This window comes from Sciurus vulgaris (assembly GCF_902686455.1).
Source record: "Sciurus vulgaris genome assembly, chromosome: 9".
NCBI lineage: Eukaryota > Metazoa > Chordata > Mammalia > Rodentia > Sciuridae > Sciurus > Sciurus vulgaris.
In genome coordinates this window covers 51,571,110-51,592,439 of record NC_136469.1, presented here as the reverse complement: position 1 = coordinate 51,592,439, position 21,330 = coordinate 51,571,110, and the positions used below count along the sequence as shown (strand labels likewise).

Sequence of the window (21,330 nt, the reverse complement as noted above, 5' to 3'; positions counted from 1 at the left end):
GAGAACCTAGGGCAAGTCACTTACCGCCCCCACCCCCTTTCTGTGCCAGAAATAACAATACTTGCCTCATGTTGTGAGAGTTAAATTAACTAATTCAGGCACAACTTCTTATTAATGTATTCAGCAAAAATTGGTCAGTACACGTATACTACTTTATGATTTGGCATATCTAAGCTGATGGCTTAAAGTCTCTTAACTCTTTGAAGCTATTTGATCCAGAAATATGGGGAGTTCAAACAATTCTAGAAATTTTAAATTTCATCTAAGTATATTTTTGAGAAAGATAATCTTAGTGTTTCATCGACTTACTTTGGGAATATTGCCATATGTTCATACTCACAAAGCATTTAGAACAGAGCCTGGCACTTAAAACACCCTACAAATATGACACATTAGTCTGTGCATAGCCCTTTGATGTCTGTTATTTCATGTGACCATTCTAATAATTACCCGCACAAAGATGATACATGAGGTCAAGGGTGAGAGGCAGAGCTGGAGCCAGAACTGGGTTCTCTACACTCCTGTTCTGTGGGCTGGAAATCCCTAAGACTGAGAAAATCGTAGCTGTGCCTGACCTGCTCTCTTGTGGGGAGAAGGGTTGCATTAATGGCCAAAGGATTCCCTGGGTATCTGGAATCCACGGTATCAGCTTGTCCTCTTCTCAACTCTAGACTCAAAATTAGAGTCACCTGCAGGTCATCTCCTTCTGGATGCTGTGCTGCCATCATCTTTCTGCCATTATGGACTCAGTCACCTACCAGAAATTATTTTATCATATTCCCTTTTTCTTCCCTGTTAAGTTTTTCCCACAGAGTATCTTTTAGTTATTGCTATCACTGTTCGTGTAGCCACATGTACTCGGAAGTTGAGGTCATGAAGTATTTCCTTTATCCTGGGAAAAACTTTGTAACTTTACTATCTCCTTTGTGATTCCTGGACCAGGCATGTTACCTGAATTGTTGTGTGAGCCTCTGTATTAATCTTTTCAGCAAAACTAAAAAATACCTGCTCATTATAATACATGATCATATTAATCTTGGTGGAGAGCAGTTTAGGTTATAACTCTCTTCTACCCAGAGTGTCATGCGGCATCTTTCAGGGATTCATAAATGTAATTTAGACTTGGTTGTTATGATTAACATGTTCAGTTAGCCCTCCCCTTTTTCAGAACTTGTAGGAGGTGGGAGGTCTGCGTATTACCTCTATTACCTAATACTTCCTCTGTATTAGCCAAACCTGGATGCTTATTAAAGTTTTTTATTTTTAGCAGACTTATAGTCCAAAATGGGGGCACATTTTCTTAGCTTTTTAGAAATACTCTTTGGGAGGTCAGCCAAGGAATTTAACAAACCGGCTGGCTATAGTGGCAGTGGTGGTTGAAAGTCTCAACAGAGAACCTTTGCCTGATTTGTTAAAGTTAGTGAAGACTACTTGTGCTGATGGCAGAGTCCAAGGTCTTACCCAGCCAGAGATAATCATAAACACAGATTGCTAGTTCACAGAGTTGCAGTTGATTTGTGACCTATTTTCTTCTCTGGAGTAAACCCAGATGGCTGAGAAGGGCAGGCCTTACTATGAAGGCACAGCATCCCTGGCACGGTCAGCCGTGGAGCACTGAGTCTGTGACTTTATTCTGGGGAATAAGTCAGAATTCAGATGTGGTAGTTTGTACAACTTTGGAATTTTTTTGAAGATGATACAGTAGCCCTCATCTGGTGTGGAGCTGTGTTATTGATGGCAAAGGGGAGGGAAGCCAGTCAGTCATTGCACCGTATAATGACTAGTTTTTATCTATTCATCAATCAAGCTATGCTTCAGAGAAACTGCTTCAAATCTGGTGATATATTTGCAAAAATATGTAAATCTAGCATGCTTTTAGTTGGTATGCTTATTGGTCCTATGGCCAAAGTACTTTGGGACTTCAACAAGTGTGCTATTCTCTCAGCTTATTTTTACAACTCTGAAGCACCCCTGTCTAAAAATATTTCCTCTCTGGCTGAGCCTGTCTTCCACTGGGCCTAGAAAAGAAGCTGAGGACATAGCCTTCAAATAATTTTTTTTCCACTGCAGACTACTTGTCTTCAAGGTCTTGGAGTATGTAGGTCACTGTAATACAAGACAAGAATTCTCAGTGGGCTGACTTAAATTATTTTCACTGAAGTTCAGGTGCAGGGAGAGTCCTATTCATTTATTGTAAAAATTATAGATGTCTGAAGGAGGAGAAAAGTAATTTTCTTTTTGTGGTTTCCTCTTCCATTACCAGATATCTCCTTCCCAGAAAGTTAGCAATAACTTGGGTGATATCATTACATAATTCAAGAAATGTGAATTCTGTTGGTTTCCTTGCATCCAAGATAAATTTTCTAAGTAAAAGCTCCTACCAGTACAAGTATTCTCACATTGTCAGGTGAAGTCCTCAGTTCTACCAAGAGCCACCAGATCTTTGGTATCTGTATGTATCTGGGTGATTAATTGTTCTGTGTTAGTTTCTGTTTTCTTTCTTCACTGAAAAGAAGATATTATGTTAGATTAGGTAGTGGATTTTTTGTTATTTTTCTTTATTATCTGTTTTTTCTTAATTGTGGTAATTTATCATTTTAACCATCTTTAAGTATATGGTTCAGTGGCATGGAATGCATTCACATTATCATGCAACCATCACCACCATCTGTTTCTGGAATTTTGCATCTTGCAAAATGGAAACTCCATACCCATTAAGTAGTTCCTTGCCATTTCTTCTTCCATTCCTGACAACTACTGTCCTACTTTTTGTCTCTGAATTTGACTATTTTTAGTCCTTATCATAAGTGGAATTGCTTATTTGTCTTTTTGCAAATGACTTCAGGTAGCATCATATTTTCAAGGTTCATGTGCTAGAATGCCCTTTTCAAGTGGAATAATACCCTACTGGATTTGTATCACATTTTGTTTATTTATCCATCAGTGGACACTTGAATTGCTTCCACTTTTTGTTTTGTTTTGTTTTCTGTGATTTGAACATAGGTGCTTGAGCATAGATGTACAAATATCTGTTGCAGTCTCTGCTTTCAGTCCTTTGGAGTATTTAACCAGAAGGGGTATTGCTAGATCATATGATAAGTCTGTTTTTAATTAAAAAAAATTTTATAGCTGTATATGGACAGAATGCCTTAATTTTATTTGTTTATTTTTATGTGGTACTAAGTTTCCAACTCAGTGCCTCACATGTGCTAGGCAAATGCTGTGCTACTGAGCTACAGCTCCAGCCCTGTTTTTAATTTTTTAAGGATTTTCCTTAAAATTTTCCATAGTGGCTGCACCATTTTATATTCCATCAGCAGTGCATAAGGGTTTTTATTTCTCCATAACTTGCCCAAACTTTTGTTTTATGTAATAGTCATTCAAATGAATGTGAATAGTTCAGAAATTTTTGTACTGTGCTCTCTCTGATGAATCTTCTTAGTGTTCCCCAAACTGCTCTTCTCTGACCTTTATTTTACATATTGGTCTTTTGTATTCTTTCCTATGGAGGATATCATGGCTAACAGAATTTAAAACATAACACTGGTTGATCTTTTGCTTACCATATCAGCTGATCTGCTCTACAAATTGATGGTCTTGATTATCTTTAACCAGTAACCCTGAACAATAAATCCTTTTGCTGATCTCTGACCTTATGGTCTGGAAATCTAAGGATCTTAATTGCCCATGTGGTAAAAGGAAGCCTGTGTTGGAGGGAGTGAGCCTGGAGGCCTTTCTCTGGCCTTGTCTGACCTGGCATACATGGGCCTCTCACAGATGGACACAGACGTAGAGTCTGCAGCCTTGGTCCTTGCCCATAGCCCCTTTGATAGAAGGAACAAGAAGCATTAACATGCTGGAGTGAATTAAATACAAATTCATTTGAAAATCACAGTGCATAAAGAATGTTGATTTCTCTTTAGGCACCATGTGCCCTCCAGTTCCCCTTTTGCCTGGCATTCCAGACACCAGTGCCAGAAATCTAATCTGCTCACCAAAATAACAGAGAGACTTTTGTGACTTTTTTATATTTGACAATTGACTGAAGTCTGCTATTAGCTCCTTTTTTTTCTTATTCTTTTTAAACAAAAGTGATTTCTCATTAATTTAATTTTGCATAATTTTAAAATAATTTGAAATTTATATAAAGTTTGTTTTTCTAATGTTTTCCTAGCTAACAAAACCAGTCTTGATTTCTTGAGAACTTATTTCTAAAATAATTTACAAATTGAGACTTTTTAAAAATAGAAAAGGCTGGGTTTGGTGGTACAGGCTTGTAATTCCAGCAGCTAGGAAGTGAAGCAGGAACATTGCATGTTACAGGCCAGCCTGCATAACCTAGAGAGACCGTGATAAGGGCTGGGGATGTTGCTTCACGGCAGAGTGCATACCTGACGTGTGAGGAGCTGAGTTCAATTCTCAGTATTACCAAAAGAAAAAAAAGGGCGGGGGGATCCATCATTCATATGTTCATCGGAAGTGTTGCTAATGTGCAAGGCAGTGGGAGTGGGGCAGATGAAAGGTAAGATGTGGCTGATACTCTTGAGGAGCCTACTATGTAGAGGAAAAAATACAGATATGAATAACTAATTATAATAAAGACTGCCTGCCTGTCATGTCTGCGATGTAACTTGATACAGATGAAAGTTTTAATAGTTTGGATACATTACCTTAAGGTAAGACATAGTACAGTGAATGGAACCCAGGGCCTTGCTTATGCTGAACATGTACTCTACTACTGAGCTATAACCCCTAGTCCAAGGGAAGGTTTTTAAAATACTTAAGATGTGAAACATAGGATATAGCTTCTTATGGTAAGGAAAAAAAAATGACATTAAAAAAGGGTATATATGTATATATACATTATATATATATTTAAATACATATATATGTATTGCTTGTATATATATAAAATTTACATTTACTGGAAATTCAAGTTGGTTTTGGATATGGGTGTGACAAAACAACCCTATAATGGAATTTATAGTGACAACAACTTCAGAATCTGAACTACTAGATGTTGCAGCAACTCTTTTGAAGCAGTCCTATATTGTTATCATGAGTTTATAATCCAAAGTTGGTGTTGATCACCTTTTTCATTTCTCATTTATCATTCTTTCTTCACATCTGGAGTTTCTCTAACATTCTGACTGATTAATGACCAAACTTGTGAAATTTTTACATGAAAGAACCTATGGTCAGTTTTCTTTTATCTGTCATGTTCTAGTCCTGTGGTTTGGACTACCATTATATTACTGAGCAGCTATTGGTTGCTGGTGAGTCATACCAGCTTAACATTCTGTTACCTGTTTGTTTGTCCATCTTCTCTCAGTATTTTGAGTCCTACACAAAATATTTGTTTTATCTATAAATTAGTAGGGGCACAAAGAAGTGACTGTCTGCTAGGGGTAGGAAGAAGTTTCATTAAAGGATACATAATCTCCGTTGGATTATGAAAGATATGGAATTCTCTAGGCAGCAGTGAGGGAGAAGAACATGCCTGGCAGAGAAAACCACACAGGTGAGAGCATGGAACCATGAAATGGCATGGAAGAGGAAGAAGTGTGGTGTGTTTGGTTTGTATAGGCTTGGGTTACTATATTCCAAAGTATTTGTTATTTTGCAGTTATGGGGTACCTATCGTGTGCAAGGCATGTGATAAATCCTAGGGACATGCAAAGACTAAGTCGATTTGTATTATTAAGAGATTTTAAGTCTAACAGCAGAGGTTGAACAAAAACTTAAGTGACATAGTCACTTTGGTGTTAAAGTTGCATAATAGAAGCAGTAAAAATCTTGCTCTAAGGTTTCAAAACAGAAAAAGAGTAAATTTGTTTGTCCTCTTGACGAAGAGGATACCATTTGAAATGGATTTTAAATAGTCAGCAGAAATAATTAAAATTAGGATATTATCCAGCAAGTTGTGATTTGTAGAATAGTGGTACCATTCATGAAGGTCAGTGAAAATTGGTTTTAGGGTGGAGATGATGACTCTAACTTAAGATAGAATATGTTTCAGGCATAGTTGGAATTATGGGAATGATTGAGATTTCAGAAGCAAAGAATATAGAGCCAGAAGAAAAGAATATTGAAAGCAGAACCTTAAAGAATACCTTTGTTTAAAAGCTGAGAAAATCAAGAAAAGTCAATTCATTTGCCCAAAAGGAACAATGTATAAGAAATTACAGTTTAAATGGAAATCCTAATTGGCAATGTGCAGAACCATGCAAAAATAAAAGATGAAGCCAAAGAATAGGCATTGGCTTTACCTGTCAGAAGACCTTTGTCTCCATTTGTTTTCTGTTGCTATAATAATACCTGGGACTAGACAATTTATAAAGAAAAGAGGTTTATTCAGCTCACAGTTATGAAGTTGGAATGTCCAAGATCAGGCAGCCACATTTGATAAGGGCCATCCTCTTTGTACTCATGGTAGAAAGCAGAAGGGTAAATGGGCTCATGCAGAAGAGAAGCTAGAGAAAGCCAAAGAAGCCAAACCTGCTTTATAACAACCTGCTTTTGTGATGACTAAACCCCTCCTGTGAGAAAGGTGTTAATCTCTTCATAACGACTCTGTCCTCATAACCCAGACACCTCTCATTAGTCCCCAACTGTCAGTACCAGTGTGCAGTGACCAAGGCTCAAACATAAGTTTTGGTGGGGACAGATCCTATTCAAACTATAGCAGTCATTGGCATATTATCTGTAATTTCATGAAACAGTGGTGCTTTGGCTTAAATGTATTTCCTCCAGAATTCATGTTAAAACTGAATCCCCAATGCAACAGTATTAAGAGGCGGGGGCTTTAGGAAATGATAACGGCTGTTGGGATCTACCTTCATGAATGGATTATTGCCTTATAAAAAGGCTTGAGGGAGCAATTTTGCCCCTCCTATTCCTTCCACTGTGTGAGGACACAGTGGTGTTCCCTGCAGAGGACACATCAACAGAGCCCTGTCTTGGAAGCAGCATAGCCCTCTCTAGATAGCAAACCTGTTGGCACTTTGATCTTGGATTTCCAGCCTCCACAAATGTGAGAAATAAAATTCATTGTATATACAGTACATAGTCTATGGTATTTTGTTATAGCAACACAAAAAGACTTGAGACAGAAGCCATATAATTTGAATTAAGGAATTGAATGGCTCTAGAGAACGTGGAAGCACCAAGTGTGAATAGATTAGTAGCTGACAAGCTTTGTGCATCTTCCATGTGCCAGGCTTCAGTTTAGATATTTTAAATGCTTTAATTTCTTCTCCTCCCTCTCTCCCCTCCCCACTCCTTTCAAGGGCCATCCACATGCTAAGCACACATGTTCTGCCACTGAGCTCTGTATCCCTAACTCTAGTGCATTAACTTTAATCCTCATGTTAGTCCTGTGGTATGGGCATCCTACAGATCACAGAGAGATTGCATAACTTGACCAAAACCACATAGTAAGTGGCTAAGCCATTGTCTTAGTCTGTTTTGCGCAGCTCTGACAGAACACCTGAGAACAGGTAATTGGTAAAGAATACAAATTTATTTTCTTACAGTTCATGATCAAGGAGTTGGCATTGGGTATCTGATGAGGGCCTTCTTGGTGTGTCCTACAGAAGGGAGAAATGCTGTGTTCTCATATGGCAGATGAGAAGAGCAAGCTAGACGTACTCCCTCTGATATGCTCCTTTATAAAGGCACTAATCTCACTCATGAGGGAGAAGCCTCGTGGCCTGTTCATCTCTTAAAGTCTTTACCTCTTAATTCTACCACATTGGCAGTACCTGACATTGAAGAAGACACATTCAAAGCATAGCAGTGAGGATTTGTTTGTTTATTTATTTATTTAGTTATAGATGGACAAATACCTTTATTTTATGTGTTTATTTATTTATTTATTTATTTTGTAGTGCTGAGAATTGAACCCAATGTCTCACGCTGGGAGTGCTAAGCAAGCACTCTACCACTGAGCAACATCCCCAGCCTGAGCAATGAGGGTTTGAATCTAGAACTTGGCCCTCAGTATACCACTGTGCCACCCAGTAATGGAAGGACTTTGGTGGCGAAGCCAAAGCCAGCTTTAGATAGTTAAGGAAGCTCCCCTTCCCACTTTTTTCTTTCTTACTTTTTAAATAGAGTGAGATCCCAGCATGTTTATAAAACTGAAAAAAAAAAAAAAAAAAAAAAAAAATGGAGGGAATACCTGAAAATGAAAACTGAAAGGAGAACAGTTCTTGAGATCAGAAGGTGTAAGGTCAAAAGCAAAATAAAATACAGGTGACTCACGAACAATTCAGGGCTTAGGAATCCCAGTCCCTCCACTATTAAAAATGCATATATAGTTTTTGACTCCCCAGAAACTTAACTATTACTAGCTTGCTGTTGGCTGGAAGACTTACCTATAACAAAAGTCTTTTGATACAGATTCTGTATGTCATATGTATTAAATACAGTGAAAGTTATGCAAGGACCCTAAGAGATCACTTTTTACTGTGCTAATGTGGTTTATTGAAGAGACCACACTGCTTATACAGAGACAGTTAACAGTGGCACTTGAGCCCATGGCAGTGGTACTTGGATACTATGAAATGATTACAGCATTGCAGAGTGTACCTCAGTTAATTCTGTGCAGCTATGATTTGATACTTTGTTTACATTTCTCTCAACTGCAAATGATACCATGTATGGTCTGTGTTTGTGGGTATACATTTTGATAAATTTTAACTTCTTAAAATAGGTTTGTTTATATGTTATGGGAGTAGGTAATAAAATAGACAGTTATATACATTTATGCATCATTGGCATACCTAACTTTTTTTATTTAAAAAAAATTTCTAGGAAGATTTGTCTGCCAGCTTTTTCAAATGGTTACAAATCTCCAAAGAAATCTGCTTACAAGTAGACCCATGCTGTTTGCAGCTGTGTTGTTGTTCAAGGGTTAACTCTAGTTTAGAAGACTGTACCTGGGTCTAATTATAAGCCTCAGGCCCTTACAAAAGGAGAAAGGGGCAGCCAAGAATACAAATAATAAACTATTATTGGGAACTGTTGTAGGTGTTCAAATTGTATGAACTCACTGAATCTTCCCAACAGTATTTTACCCCAGTTATACAGAATTAGAGACAGTTGACAAAGGTTAAGGGGTATTTTCCAGTTCCCAGTTGGTACATGGGTGCCAAAATCTGGCCCTGGCTCAGCTTGTTTGGGACTCTTGCCCTCAGACCCAACCATGGCTTACAGGGTCAAGAATAGCATGTGAGCAGGCAGCTCCAACTTCCCATTCCAGTCACTTGTCAATTTTCAGTTTGCTTATTGTTACAGTGAGAGTAGCATGCCTCCCCTTAATGGCTGTTAGGAAGATGGAATGGAATAATATATGAGAAGTGAAGCTTTCTGAGAGCCGAGAATTTATTTTATTTATCATTTTATCTAGGGACCTTGAGTCAGGTATCAAGCAGATGCTGAGTCAGTAGCCCAGTGGTAAGTGAAGGACAGAATGCAGTGCTACATCCTATGCTCTAAATGGTAGTTCTGGTCCATTCCTAGGAATGCACACTTGTGGGGGGCAAGTGTTCAAAAGTTCTCACCTTCAAGGAGGCAAGATTTTTTTCTGCGGTCTTTGATCATTTGATGGAAAGCATTTTCTAGTAACCTCTACATTTCTTACCTGAACTGTCCAGAGGTTTCCCCACTGTCTGGAGTGTTTGTATGCTCCACTGTAGTTGTGTGGCTGCCAAGAAAAACATAACCCTTTGTTCTGTTTTTAGCTTTAAACCAACATAACTGAAAACTGTGAATGAAGACTTGATCATGTGAAACAACTGGGATTTTATTTTATTTTATTTTTTTTGGTACTGAGAATGGAACACAGGGACACTTTACCACTAAACTACATGCGCAACCCTTTTTATCTTTTATTTTGAGGCAAGATCTTTCTATGTTGCTTAGACTGGCCTCAAACTTGGAATCTTCCTGCTTTAACCTCCCGAGTCACTGGGATTATAGGTGGGTGCCACAGCATCTAGCCAGGACTTGAAGTTTTATTCGAGAGAAGAAACTAGAACCCTTGGCCAGGAACCATCATATATGTATTAGGAAAACATTTGGCCTCTCTGCCTGGGAGTTCCCAAGATAGCAACTTTCCTGCCTATGGCTGGAACGTTGCTCAGTTCACACACATGGTTCATAAATGGCTCAAAGCATATCCCCCTTCTTTAATTGTTAAGGTGCCAGATATGATGGAGTGGCCAGGACCCTGACAGAGCAGTTTCCTGCTCAGGAGGTATGAGCCATCTGAGAAAATGAAAAGTTTGAAATAATCAGTAAAAAGATTAAAGACAAAACCAAATATTAGATATAAAAAGTGGAGCACCTGATGTGTCTTCCAGTCCTGATAGGAACTGGAACTGAACAACTGAAAAAGGCCCCAATTCTTTATTTAAGGGGGAGTACATCAAATGTGGGGGTAAGGTTTCAGTAGGAGGAGTTTTATTTGGGTGCTTGGTTCTGGGTGTGACAGGGGTCCTGCAACGAACAGGTTGATTGGCGTTTGGCATGCTACCCCCATGTCCAGGAGGTTGTGCTTAAACTTGAACAGTGAGCAGGTCAGGGTGCCAGCATGAAGTGGGCGGTCTCACACCAGGGCATTTCTGCCTGAGAGTTTCCAAGACAGCAACTTCCCTGCCTGTGGTTCAAACATCACTCAATTCACAATCATCATTCATAGATGACTCCCAGCAGGTCTCAGCAGCAATTAGGGATAATTGTTACAAGAAAGAATGAAGGGAGAGAGAAGAGAGAAGTTAGATGGAAGAGAGAGTTTTTTTTTTCTTTTCTTTTTTAGTACTGGGGATTGAACACCAGGGTGCTTTACCACCAAGTCATATCACCCAACCCTTTTTATTTTATTTTTTTTATTTTTAGGGAGGGTCTTTTCTAATTTGCAGAGGCTGACCTTGAACTTTCTATTCTCCTGCCTCAGCCTCCCAAGAAGCTGGGGATTACAGTGTGTGCCACCATCCATGGTGGAAGAGAGATTTTTAAGATAAAAAAAATAAACGGCTGAAGAACTTGAGTAAGCTTTAGGAGTTACGAGTTTTATAGTTCAAGACTTGGTTATCTGGTGGAGGAAGGAACATGCGCCTGTGGAGACAGCGTTTGAGTTGGACTTTCAGAAGATGAAATGAACCTCTGTCAAGGGTTAGAGAATTGAGCTTGGAGGCTGGAAACCCAATTGGGGAGAGTTTTGCTGAAGAAATACTGTGTCTCTCAACTGAAGTTTAGGGTATTGCATAGTACAGAAAGAAAAGTTTAACCAAGTGTTACTATGTTCAGTTTAAATATTTATTTGGTACTGTAACTTGCCTTACACACCTTTCTTAACATTTCCTCTCATGGTTACCAAAAAGGTTAGAGAAGATCAAATTGATTTTCAAACTAGGGTCTTTAGACTTATTTGGGGGGATTCAAAAGTTCTTTCTATAGGAACTTTTTTAAAATCTGTGTTTTCATTGACAATCCTAACATTAATAGAAGCATATTATGTATTATATGACTTTATTTTTGTCACTAATGAGATCTGAGACATCAGTACACTTTGTGCAAATTTACATTCATAATAATATTTGTTTTAGGTAAAGTCATAATATCTCCTCCAAGAATCTTTTGCCATGGCTTGAAGAAGGAAAGTTATGGGAGAATGAAGGAGTCACAGGCACTTGATAACGTGCCAGAGAATTGAACCTCATGATGGTCATGATATTTATGCTGTAGACACTTTTGTATTACCTTGTTCTTCTCTTTGAATGAATGGCTATAGGCATAATGGTAATTGATGAATTTTCCTGTTCCAAATATCAAAAACAATCATAAGCTCATTTAATTGAGTTTTTAATATCATAATTATCTCATTTTTAAGATAATAAACTATAGAACTATAAAATGACACTTCATTAAAATTGGCATTTGAAGTTGAATAATTGGTTAAATAAAATTGAGTTTAGGTAGTCCTGATATTTGGTGCAGGAAGGTACTCCTAGTGGGAGCTGTTATTAGGGGTGACAAACATTCATGGACTCTCATTTCAGTTGGTCGTGGAGCCTTTCAAGGAATTTCTTCTCTGGAAGGTTCCATATTTCCCCCCAGCATTGTGGCCTATGGAGAAGAAAAGGGAGGTCGTTAGCTCAGTAGTGTTGGAGGGTACCTAGTAGCAAGAGTGGGTGCAGGACATGGTAGATGCAAATGTGACTAGAGGTTTTAGAAGAGAGCCATTTGAGGAGAAGGGACCAAAATATAAGTGGGGCAAAAGTGCAGAGCCTGACCTTCAATAAAAGAATTAAGAAACATGTTCTATTTAGGGGAGCAAGACACTGATGTCCAGCAGTCCTAGGCACAAGGGGGCTTGGTAGGGCCTGACCTTTTTGGGGGAATTTGGGGAGGAAAACCTTCTGGATAGCATCTTCAGGATGATGTCTGGTACTTAATTCATGGACAGACAGTTGCAGGAAGACTTGAAACTGTACTGGTTTAGGGGCAGAGATTTGCTGGCTTCTTTGGTGGTTTGAGGAAATAGTTGGCAAAGCTGGTGTGGGTAGGGAATAGGAATCAGGACTAACTGGATGCCCCCATCCCAACAAAATTCTTTTAGAGCAGCGCATGTTGGGCATAATGACTGGGCATTAAAATAATCTGGGTATGTGTTTTAGCTTTTTTGATACTGTGACCAGAAGACCTGATGATAACAATGTAGAAGAGGAAACGTTTTTTGGGGGTTCATGGTTTCAGAGGTCTCAGACCATAGATGGCCAACCCCATTGCTCTGGGCCCAAGGTGAGGCAGAGCATCATGGCAGAAGAAGTTAGCAGAGGCAGGCAACTCAAGAAATGGGAATAAGCCGACAGATCTCTGCTCACCAGGGACAAAATATAAACTCCAGAGGCATACCCTAGTGATCCAGGCCCTCCAGCTACACCCTCCCTGCCTAGAATTACCACCTAGTTAATCCATTCAGGTGGATTAATGTACTGAGTTGTTAAGGCTCTCAAAATCATTTCATTGCTAAACTTTCTTGCATTGTCTCACACATGAACTTTTGGGGAACCCCTCATGTCTAAATCATAACAGGATGTGTTTAAAAATGCAAGTGCGTAGGTGCCATCCCAGACTAAACTGAATCAGAATACCTGCAGGTGGGGCCTGTTCTGGACTGTGGTCATTTTAAATGTTCCCCAACTGATTCTAGTCTGTAGCCAGATTGGGGTACAGATCTTAGAGCAGAGGCTCTCAAATCTGAGTGAACATCAGAATCATATTCAAGTCTTGCCATAGTGTGATTGACTGGGTTTAGAGTCTGAGAATTTACATTTATTACAATTCCCCAGCTGACGTTGCTGCTGCTGGTCGAGAACCCACTCTTTGAGAACCCCTGTGCTAGAGCTGTATTTAGTGTGCCTTATTGCTTTTAAGTCTTAAAACACTGTCATTTGTCTAAGTAGGTGCTCTGGTTTGTCTAGTAATTTTTGCCATTACCATGACCAATTTGAGGCCAAAAGATGCTTGTTGATGGTGTGTGTTACTGTATTTTGTGGCCATGGGACTTGAGACATGTTATTTTAACTTCTGTACACCTCAGAATATAAAAAAATGTTTTTATATATTCTATATAAAAATACGTTTCTATATAAAATTAAACAGTGATGCCAGTTTCATAATGCCTGTTAAGGTGTATTAGAACGTCACTTTGGGGAAGAACTGACATGTAATTATTTAGTTACATAAGAGGACTTTTTAATGATACTATCAAGTCCATAATAGTTACTAAGTAAGGCAAGGGGGAAAGAGGATGCAAAAAAAGAAAAAAAATCAGCATGAAATTTCTGCAAAATGTTATTTTATTATTGTATCTTGAAATTTGATAGCTTCAATAAACAAGGCAACTTTCCTTGAACTCCTAATTGGATTACAAGAAGACAATTCAGGACTTGGGTAGTCTCAATTTGAATCATATCTGTTAGAAATAAGATGGCTTTGTGGCTTAACAACTAAGTGATCTTAGGCAAGTGACTCAACCTCTCCAGTTCCATTTATTCTTTTGCAAAAAGGATGTTATCTACTTCAACAACGTTGTTTGATCACTCAGAAGTAGTCTTGGGAAAATGCAGAGTTGAGCCGGGCACTTGGTAGGTACTCAGTACATGGTACCTTGTATTTTTCCTGCATTTGACATTTTTCTCTTTAAAGGCTTTTTTTTTTTTTTTCTGTTGAGAGAAGGTAGAGAGACTTATCTTGGTTCTCATAGGAAAAGTAGGGCAAGCGCATTAATAATTCAGAAAGAAACAAGCTGACTCTTAGGTGGCCTATAGCAGCTTACCTGTGCTTAAGGTTGCCTTTTTGCCAAGCCAGTCTGGAATGAGAATCATGCAGCTTTTTGTGGATTGCATGGGAGCAGTGGCAAGACTGCCTGTATCCTGAGGCCATCTCTGTGGTAGCCCTGTAGACTAACTCACTAGTAGGAGAGGAATATTGAGCCTATGTGGGGTAGAGTACTAGAAGCTAAGAATATTGGGCCCATAATCCTGTGGATATTTTATTAAGCATCTAATACATACCTTGTGTTGTTCACACATTGTGTGTTCACTGTGGGCTAGGCACTGGGATTTGCAAAGATGAATAAGACATGAAATTACCCCCAGAAAGTTGCTGACTTTGTGTCTCTGAGCATATCTGTTAGAAATGAGACAAGAATATACACAGACCTTTTACACAATCACTGACATGATCATGCGACACGCGCACTTTGCTCTCCTGGAAGGTTGCCCAGAGAGCTTTGATTTAATAGCTCTGTTTTGGCCAATGTCTGCACATATGTTTTGTCTCTGGTGTGTTCTGCAGACACCAGGATGAGAAAAGGCAGAGGCTGGATTGGCCCATTGTCATCTTTGTGGGCGTGGGGTGTTTATCAGAGGACTTTGGGTGGGAGTGGAAGGTGAGCTTTTAAGCCCAAAATGCTTTCTGGACATTTTTTTCCTAATTGAATTTTAATGTTTTTATAAATATGCTTGCTTCTTCTTCCTTTTTTTTTTTTAATATATATATATATATAAAGGCGCTTCTTCTCTAGATTTGATTCAGTTATAGGTTTAAAAGAAGTAATTATGAGGCTAGCATTATGGCTCTTCTGTAACATAACCAAACATATCTAATGATGAGCACAGTCAAATGTGATTATGGTAACTCAGAAAGTAGCTCTCTAAAAACACCACCTGTGGTGCCACCTGCCCCTCTTGCTACGGCCCACTTCTTCAGGGTCATTTAAGACACTGGGCCCATTCTAGGTGTGTTCCTCTCATCTAGCCTAATGAGATCTGATGCCTGCCTCGATTGCTCATCATGGCAGCTTTTATTTTGTGGGACATCTCATCTACAAAGCCTTGTATCATTGTGTTTGTTTTTCTCAGTGAGATCATAAACTCTCAGTAAGAGGGCACTGCCCCCTTGTCCTTCTTTGTGTCTGTTTCCTTCAACTTTGTTGCATCAAATATACTCAAATCTTCTACCTCCTTGAAGACCTGAGAAAACCTAGATGGTGTCTGCTGGAAGTGAAGTGGGAGCAAGAAGATTGGTACTTGGTGGAGAGCAATCAGGAATCCTGCTTGGCCAGCTCAGGAACGACCTAGAGGAGAGGTCAAGAGGAGTAAAGTGAAAATCACTTGTGTCATTCCAGAGGCACTGTAAATAGATTAGCCAAGACAAAAATGAAAAGCCTCCAAGGCAGCACCTTGCCCATGACTTGCAGATGATGTACCTGATCATGACCATCACTCCTGCCTGTCAGCTGTGGCTACCAAGGACCACCCATCTTAAAGAAATTCAGTTTCTTCACCAGCTCCAACCAGAATTTGAGATTTATTTTCTTAGTTTCTACTGTAGGGCTCCCCACTAACCCCCAACCCCACCAAGATTTGGTGACTGCTAGAAGAGCTCACAGGACTCAGCATATAGTCTTACTCATGATGGTAATTTCTTGCTGCAAAAGGGTAACGAAACAAAGACAGCCAAAGAGGAAGGTGAAGTGGGTGAAGTCTAGAGGAGATCAAGTGAGGACTTCCAAGGGTCTTCTCCCAGTATAGTCACACAGGGCATACTCATTTGCCCCAGCAACAAGTATGACAGCACTTATGAAACACTGTCATCAGTAGAGCTAACTAGAGACTCAGGTGTCCAGGATTTTTGTTGGGTGTGTCAAGTAAGCACCCTCTGCCTGGCACTGTCCAAAATTCCACACTCAGAAGAAAAGCAGGCATTCAGCATAAGCTACCTTATTTGCATAAACAGTTTAGGCACAGGGGCACACTTGTAAGAGTTTGGTGGGAAGCCTCACAAAATGTAAGTTTCAGATGCCAGCCAAGGGTCAACTTGCAGACAGGATTCTTAAGGGTAGCTGACTCAGGCCTGCTGTTTTAAATTATTTCTACATAGCCTCTAATTTGCTCTGGCCTTTTGTATTTTGAATTTATTGATTTGGAGGTGAAGATATCTATCAGATGATTTGAGCTGTTAGCTAGTTGGTCTTTGGTCTCTTGCTGCTTAGGGAGAAACTTTGATGGGTGTTCTGCTTTGGGGACATTGTTTTATTTGGGGCTGTCTGCCTGCAGCATGTGAAATATTTCTGCTGACAGTTGGGCTTACTGCTCGCTTCTGTCCTTTTATCAGAATGACTCATCCCTTTGCCCCATTGCCCTGCCGTAGTTGGTCAGACCTCAGTCCTGGCAGCTTTTCTTCTCTGAGGTTCCCAGGCAGGCTGTCAGGCCTTGGGGTTCTAATGCCACCCCCAGCCCCACAGGCTCAGACACATACCTGCCCCATGGTTGAAGTTGAAGATACAGTTGTAATTGATTTGCCTGTAAAACCTGTCTTTCCATTTTGAAAACTGTTCCTGGGAGTCTTGCTTTGGTTTTTTGAACCTCTATGCCTTTAGGTTTTGCCATTTTGTTTCTGTTTCTTTTCTTTGACTTTCTACTTTTAGTTACCAGGCCTCAAAAATTTCACATGACAATGGTTTGGGACAAATTTTTAAAACTTTCATCTCCTTGTTCTTCTCTGGGCAGATCCACTACAGCTAATTTGCTTCCTCTCTACATGCTATTGGTGCCCAGAGGTTCCAAAGCAGTGCTTCTGCAGGGTTTTCTAGATCCTGAGGGGCATCTCATTTGTGCTGGTTTTTTAAACCGTGTTTGTTATAGGTCATATATGTCCTCTAGCTTCTGACTTAAGCTGATTCATTTACTCTTGTCTGTAAGATGACCTGATGGCCTATTTTTAACTGTAGTTCCTATTCCATGGTCCTTGCTGCAACTCTTGGCAAACTGATGAAACACAGATTGACTTGTCACTGATCGTGACTAAACCAAGCTGGTTGTTTGTGAACTTGGCAGTTTCACTAAGTGTACCTGTTCTTTAGGATCCTCCCCCAACCAAGGATGATATGGTAAAAGCAGGGAATCATCTGTCTTAAACTGTTCAATGGCTAAAGACTTCAATTTCATGCAAGTCTTATTTGCTAAGTAGCACAGAACCTTTTGCCACCATATTTCTTTTCTTTTTTTGTTAATGGATCTTTATGTTATTATTTATATGTAGTGCTGAGAATTGAACCCAATGCCTTACACATGCTGGGCAAGTATTCTACCACTGAGCCACCATAATTCTTTAAATGTTTTTTGGGTTTTTTTTTTTTGTTTGTTTTTTTGTTTTTTTGGTACTGGGGATTTAACTCAGGGACACTTTATCACTGAACTACATCCCCAGCCCTTTTTATTCTTTTGAGACAGGCTCTCAGCCAAGTTGCTTAGGGCCTCACTAAGTTGCTGAGACTGGCCTCAAACTTGTGATCCTCCTGTTTCAGACTCCCAAGTTGCTGGGATTACAAGTGTAAGCCATCACACCCAGCTTAAATTTAGTCTCACTTGTTTCTGATTTAAGGACTGCAGAAAGATGAATCAAGGGCTTGAGCTTCCCAAGTGCTGCAGCTCAAAAGAAAAAGGGTTGGTGACTGGTGAGCACTTGAAATATGCCTGGTGTGATTGAGGAACTGAGTTTGAAGTTTCCTTGATTTCACTTAAGTGGTCACATGTTATGGCTCCTGTATTGAACAGTGTAGCTGGAGTCACTGCATGGAAAGGTGTTCTAACATGGCGTCCAGAACCTTGTTCAGATCCTGGCTCTGCTGTCTACCTCTTGTGCCCCCCTGAGGATGCTCTATAACCTCATGAGGCTGTTTTGAGAATATGCTATATTCCTCATAAAGTTTTTAGAGGAGTGCTTGGCAAGAAGTGTGTGTTTAATGTTGGTTTATGATGTTCATTCACTACTTTGAGTGAAATGTTGGTGGAATTCATATGGCATCTGGAACTGTTTTCTTCTCTTTTTTAAACTTTTATGTTTTCTTTCTTTTAAAAAGAAATTCCTTGTTGTTTATTTGATTTTGCTTTAGGTTGCTGCAGCAACTGGCCACACAGTAGTATTGGTGGACCAAACAGAGGACATCCTGGCAAAATCCAAAAAAAGTATTGAGGAGAGCCTTCGTAGAATGTCAAAGAAGAAGTTTGCAGAAAACCCTAAGGTAATTTATCGTTATCAGTGTCCTTAAGACCAGTCTTCTCTTCTGACCACATCACATTTGTAGGGTTTTCTACCTTTAGCTTACTGTGGGTGTTTTAAGTCTGTTTGTGGAAAACTCATTTCCCCACGATTTTAGTTCCATATAATAACAGTCACTAAACATTCAGGATGTGCTGATTAGAAAACAGGAGAAGTAAGTAACTGTATTGTTGTTGGGTAGGATTTGAGGTTGAGGAAAATGTTTCTGAGGTGGTGAACTCATTCTAGAAGAACAGAGATTTGGGACTGAGGAACAGCCATTTTGTCAAAAGGACAGAAGAGAGAGAAAAAGAAATACATTATGTACTTGAAAGGTAAAAACATAAACACTGTGTTTAGACAGAAACTTTTGATTGCTTAGCTGATATCCCTTCTTAAGATAAACTAGAGGGGGGCAAATCTAGGATGAGTCATTCTCTCTTTTCTAGAACAGAACCAGGATGAACTTTTAGGAGGTTGGGAACTCTGGTTTACTGATTTGTTCTTATTGGACCTTGCTGCTTTTCCAGCACACTTTCACTTGGGAGTTCAGATTTAATTAGAAATATTGCACAAATTACCCAAATGAATGTGTATTTCCTTTGTCACCTTGTTAAAGTTACTTAAGATTGATTTCCTGGAGGCTTGACTGGAATTTTGCTCCATGTGCCCACAAAGAATATTGCAAATAGGGTATTTGTTACTTGTTACTAGTTGCCTTTTTGAATTTCTTTATTTTTGTAAAATACATGTGACATAAAACTTGTCATTTTAGCCAATTTTAAGTACATAGCTCAGTGTCACTAATTACATTCACATTGCTGTACGTCCATCACTTCCAACTGAAAACCATCTTGTGTTTTTAACCAGAAACTGTCCACTAAGCAGTAACTCCCATTCCTTCTGTTCCCCAGCCCTGGTAACCTCCGATCTGCTTTCTCCCTATAAATTTGCTTCTTGCTTGTTTCAGTACTTCATATAAGTAGAATCATTTAATATTTGTCCTTTTGAGTCTGGCTTATTTCACCTAGCAAAAAGTTTTCATGATGCATCCATTTTGTATCATGTGTCACAATTTTTCTCCTTTTTATGGCTAAATAACATTCCATTGTATGTATATGCCAGACTTTGCTCATCTCTTCTTTTATTGATGGAATTAGGAGACATTCACTTTTTGGTTATTGTGAATAATGTTGAAGTGAATATTGCTTATTTTCAGTTCTTTTGGATATATAATCAGCTTCTCTATCCATGGGTTCCCACATCTTTGGATTTAGCCAACTGCAGATGAAAAATACTCAGAAAAAAAAAAATGTGTCTCTACTGAGAATTATTCTCTGAACAATTCAGTATAACAAATACATGGCTTTTAAATTTTTTAGGTATTTCAAGTAATCTAGAGATGATATATAGTATATGGAAAGATGCATATAGGTTATAGGAAAATACTGTGCCATTCTATATAAGGTACTTGAGTATCTAAGGATTGTAGTATCCTCAGGCATCCTGGCACTGACCCTCCCCCAGACCTTGTCACCAATACCGGGGATGAATGTGTACATACAGTTGGCATTTTTGGGTTATGTGATGGTACCATGTTTAGCTTTGTGAGGAACCACCAAACTGTGATCCATAGTGACTGCCTTGATTTATATCCCTACCAGCAATGTATGAAGGTTCCATTTTCACTCCATCCCAGGCAACTCTTATTATTTTCCCTTTTATTCATGATAGATATTTAAGGTATAGAGTGGTATCTCATTGTGGTGTGATTTGCATTTTTTCCCAATGTTTGGTCATCTTTTAAAAACCAGAATGATGAGCATGGACATAATTTTATTCTCTTCTTGATGAAATCCAGAGACTAAATACCATAAGCAGATTAAGATCTTCTTTACCTATCCTTCATGTTCTCAGACATAATGGGTGTTATGTTGAGGGTTCAGACAGACCTGAGAATCCTGGGTTAAGGGTTAGCAAGGACAGAGTAAGTCTGAACCCAGATGGGCTACATTTGCCCTTTTTTTTTTTAAACTCTGCAGAGTTTAGCCTTGGGCTGAGACTCTGACCTTGCCATGGGGGTATAAAGATGTCTCCTATGCCCAAGTTGCTCAGTCCTTGATTGGTACTTCTCAGAAATCGAGTCTTCTCATGTTTTCTCTCCTCTACCAGGGTCACCATCAGATGAGGGAGGTGTCAGTGTAACTTCTGTGGTTGACATACTGCATTTAACCAGTGCTGACTAGTACAATACCTACTAATCGTGGGTGACTATTGAGCACTTGAAATGTGGTTCATCCAAATAAGAGTTGTGCTCTAAGTGTAAACTAGACACCATATTTTAAAGACGTAATAGAAAAAAAAAAAGAATTTCAATATTTTTATATTGATTAAATGTTGAAGTGATAGTATCTTAGAGTTAAATAAGATTGGTTTCACCTGTTAATTTCTTTTCTTTTTTTTTTTAAATGTGGCTAATAGAAAATTTAGAATTACCTCTTATCTCACATTGTGTTTCTGTTGAATGATTCTGATCTGGGTGTTTAATCCTTGATGATTTTACATGCCTAACCCTTTGCTGATTATAACTATTATAATACCCTATAAATAAATTACATCTTGAAATAAAATGTCTGCTTATAGAGGCATTGCTTCTGTTTCTGCCCCAGCTGAGGTCTGTTTGTGGAAACCTGGAGTCATAGGAGAAAATGAGGA

General features: G+C 39.0%; 1 protein-coding gene across 1 annotated transcript in view; it reads left to right on the top strand.

The window, feature by feature from the left end:
- HADH (hydroxyacyl-CoA dehydrogenase) overlaps positions 1-21,330 on the top strand; it is a 48,044-nt gene that overhangs the window by 5,596 nt on the left and 21,118 nt on the right. The window contains exon 2 of the mRNA XM_079153591.1: positions 18,470-18,598. Within this exon, the coding sequence (XP_079009717.1) occupies positions 18,470-18,598 (129 nt within the window). The remainder of the gene's footprint in view (positions 1-18,469; positions 18,599-21,330) is intronic.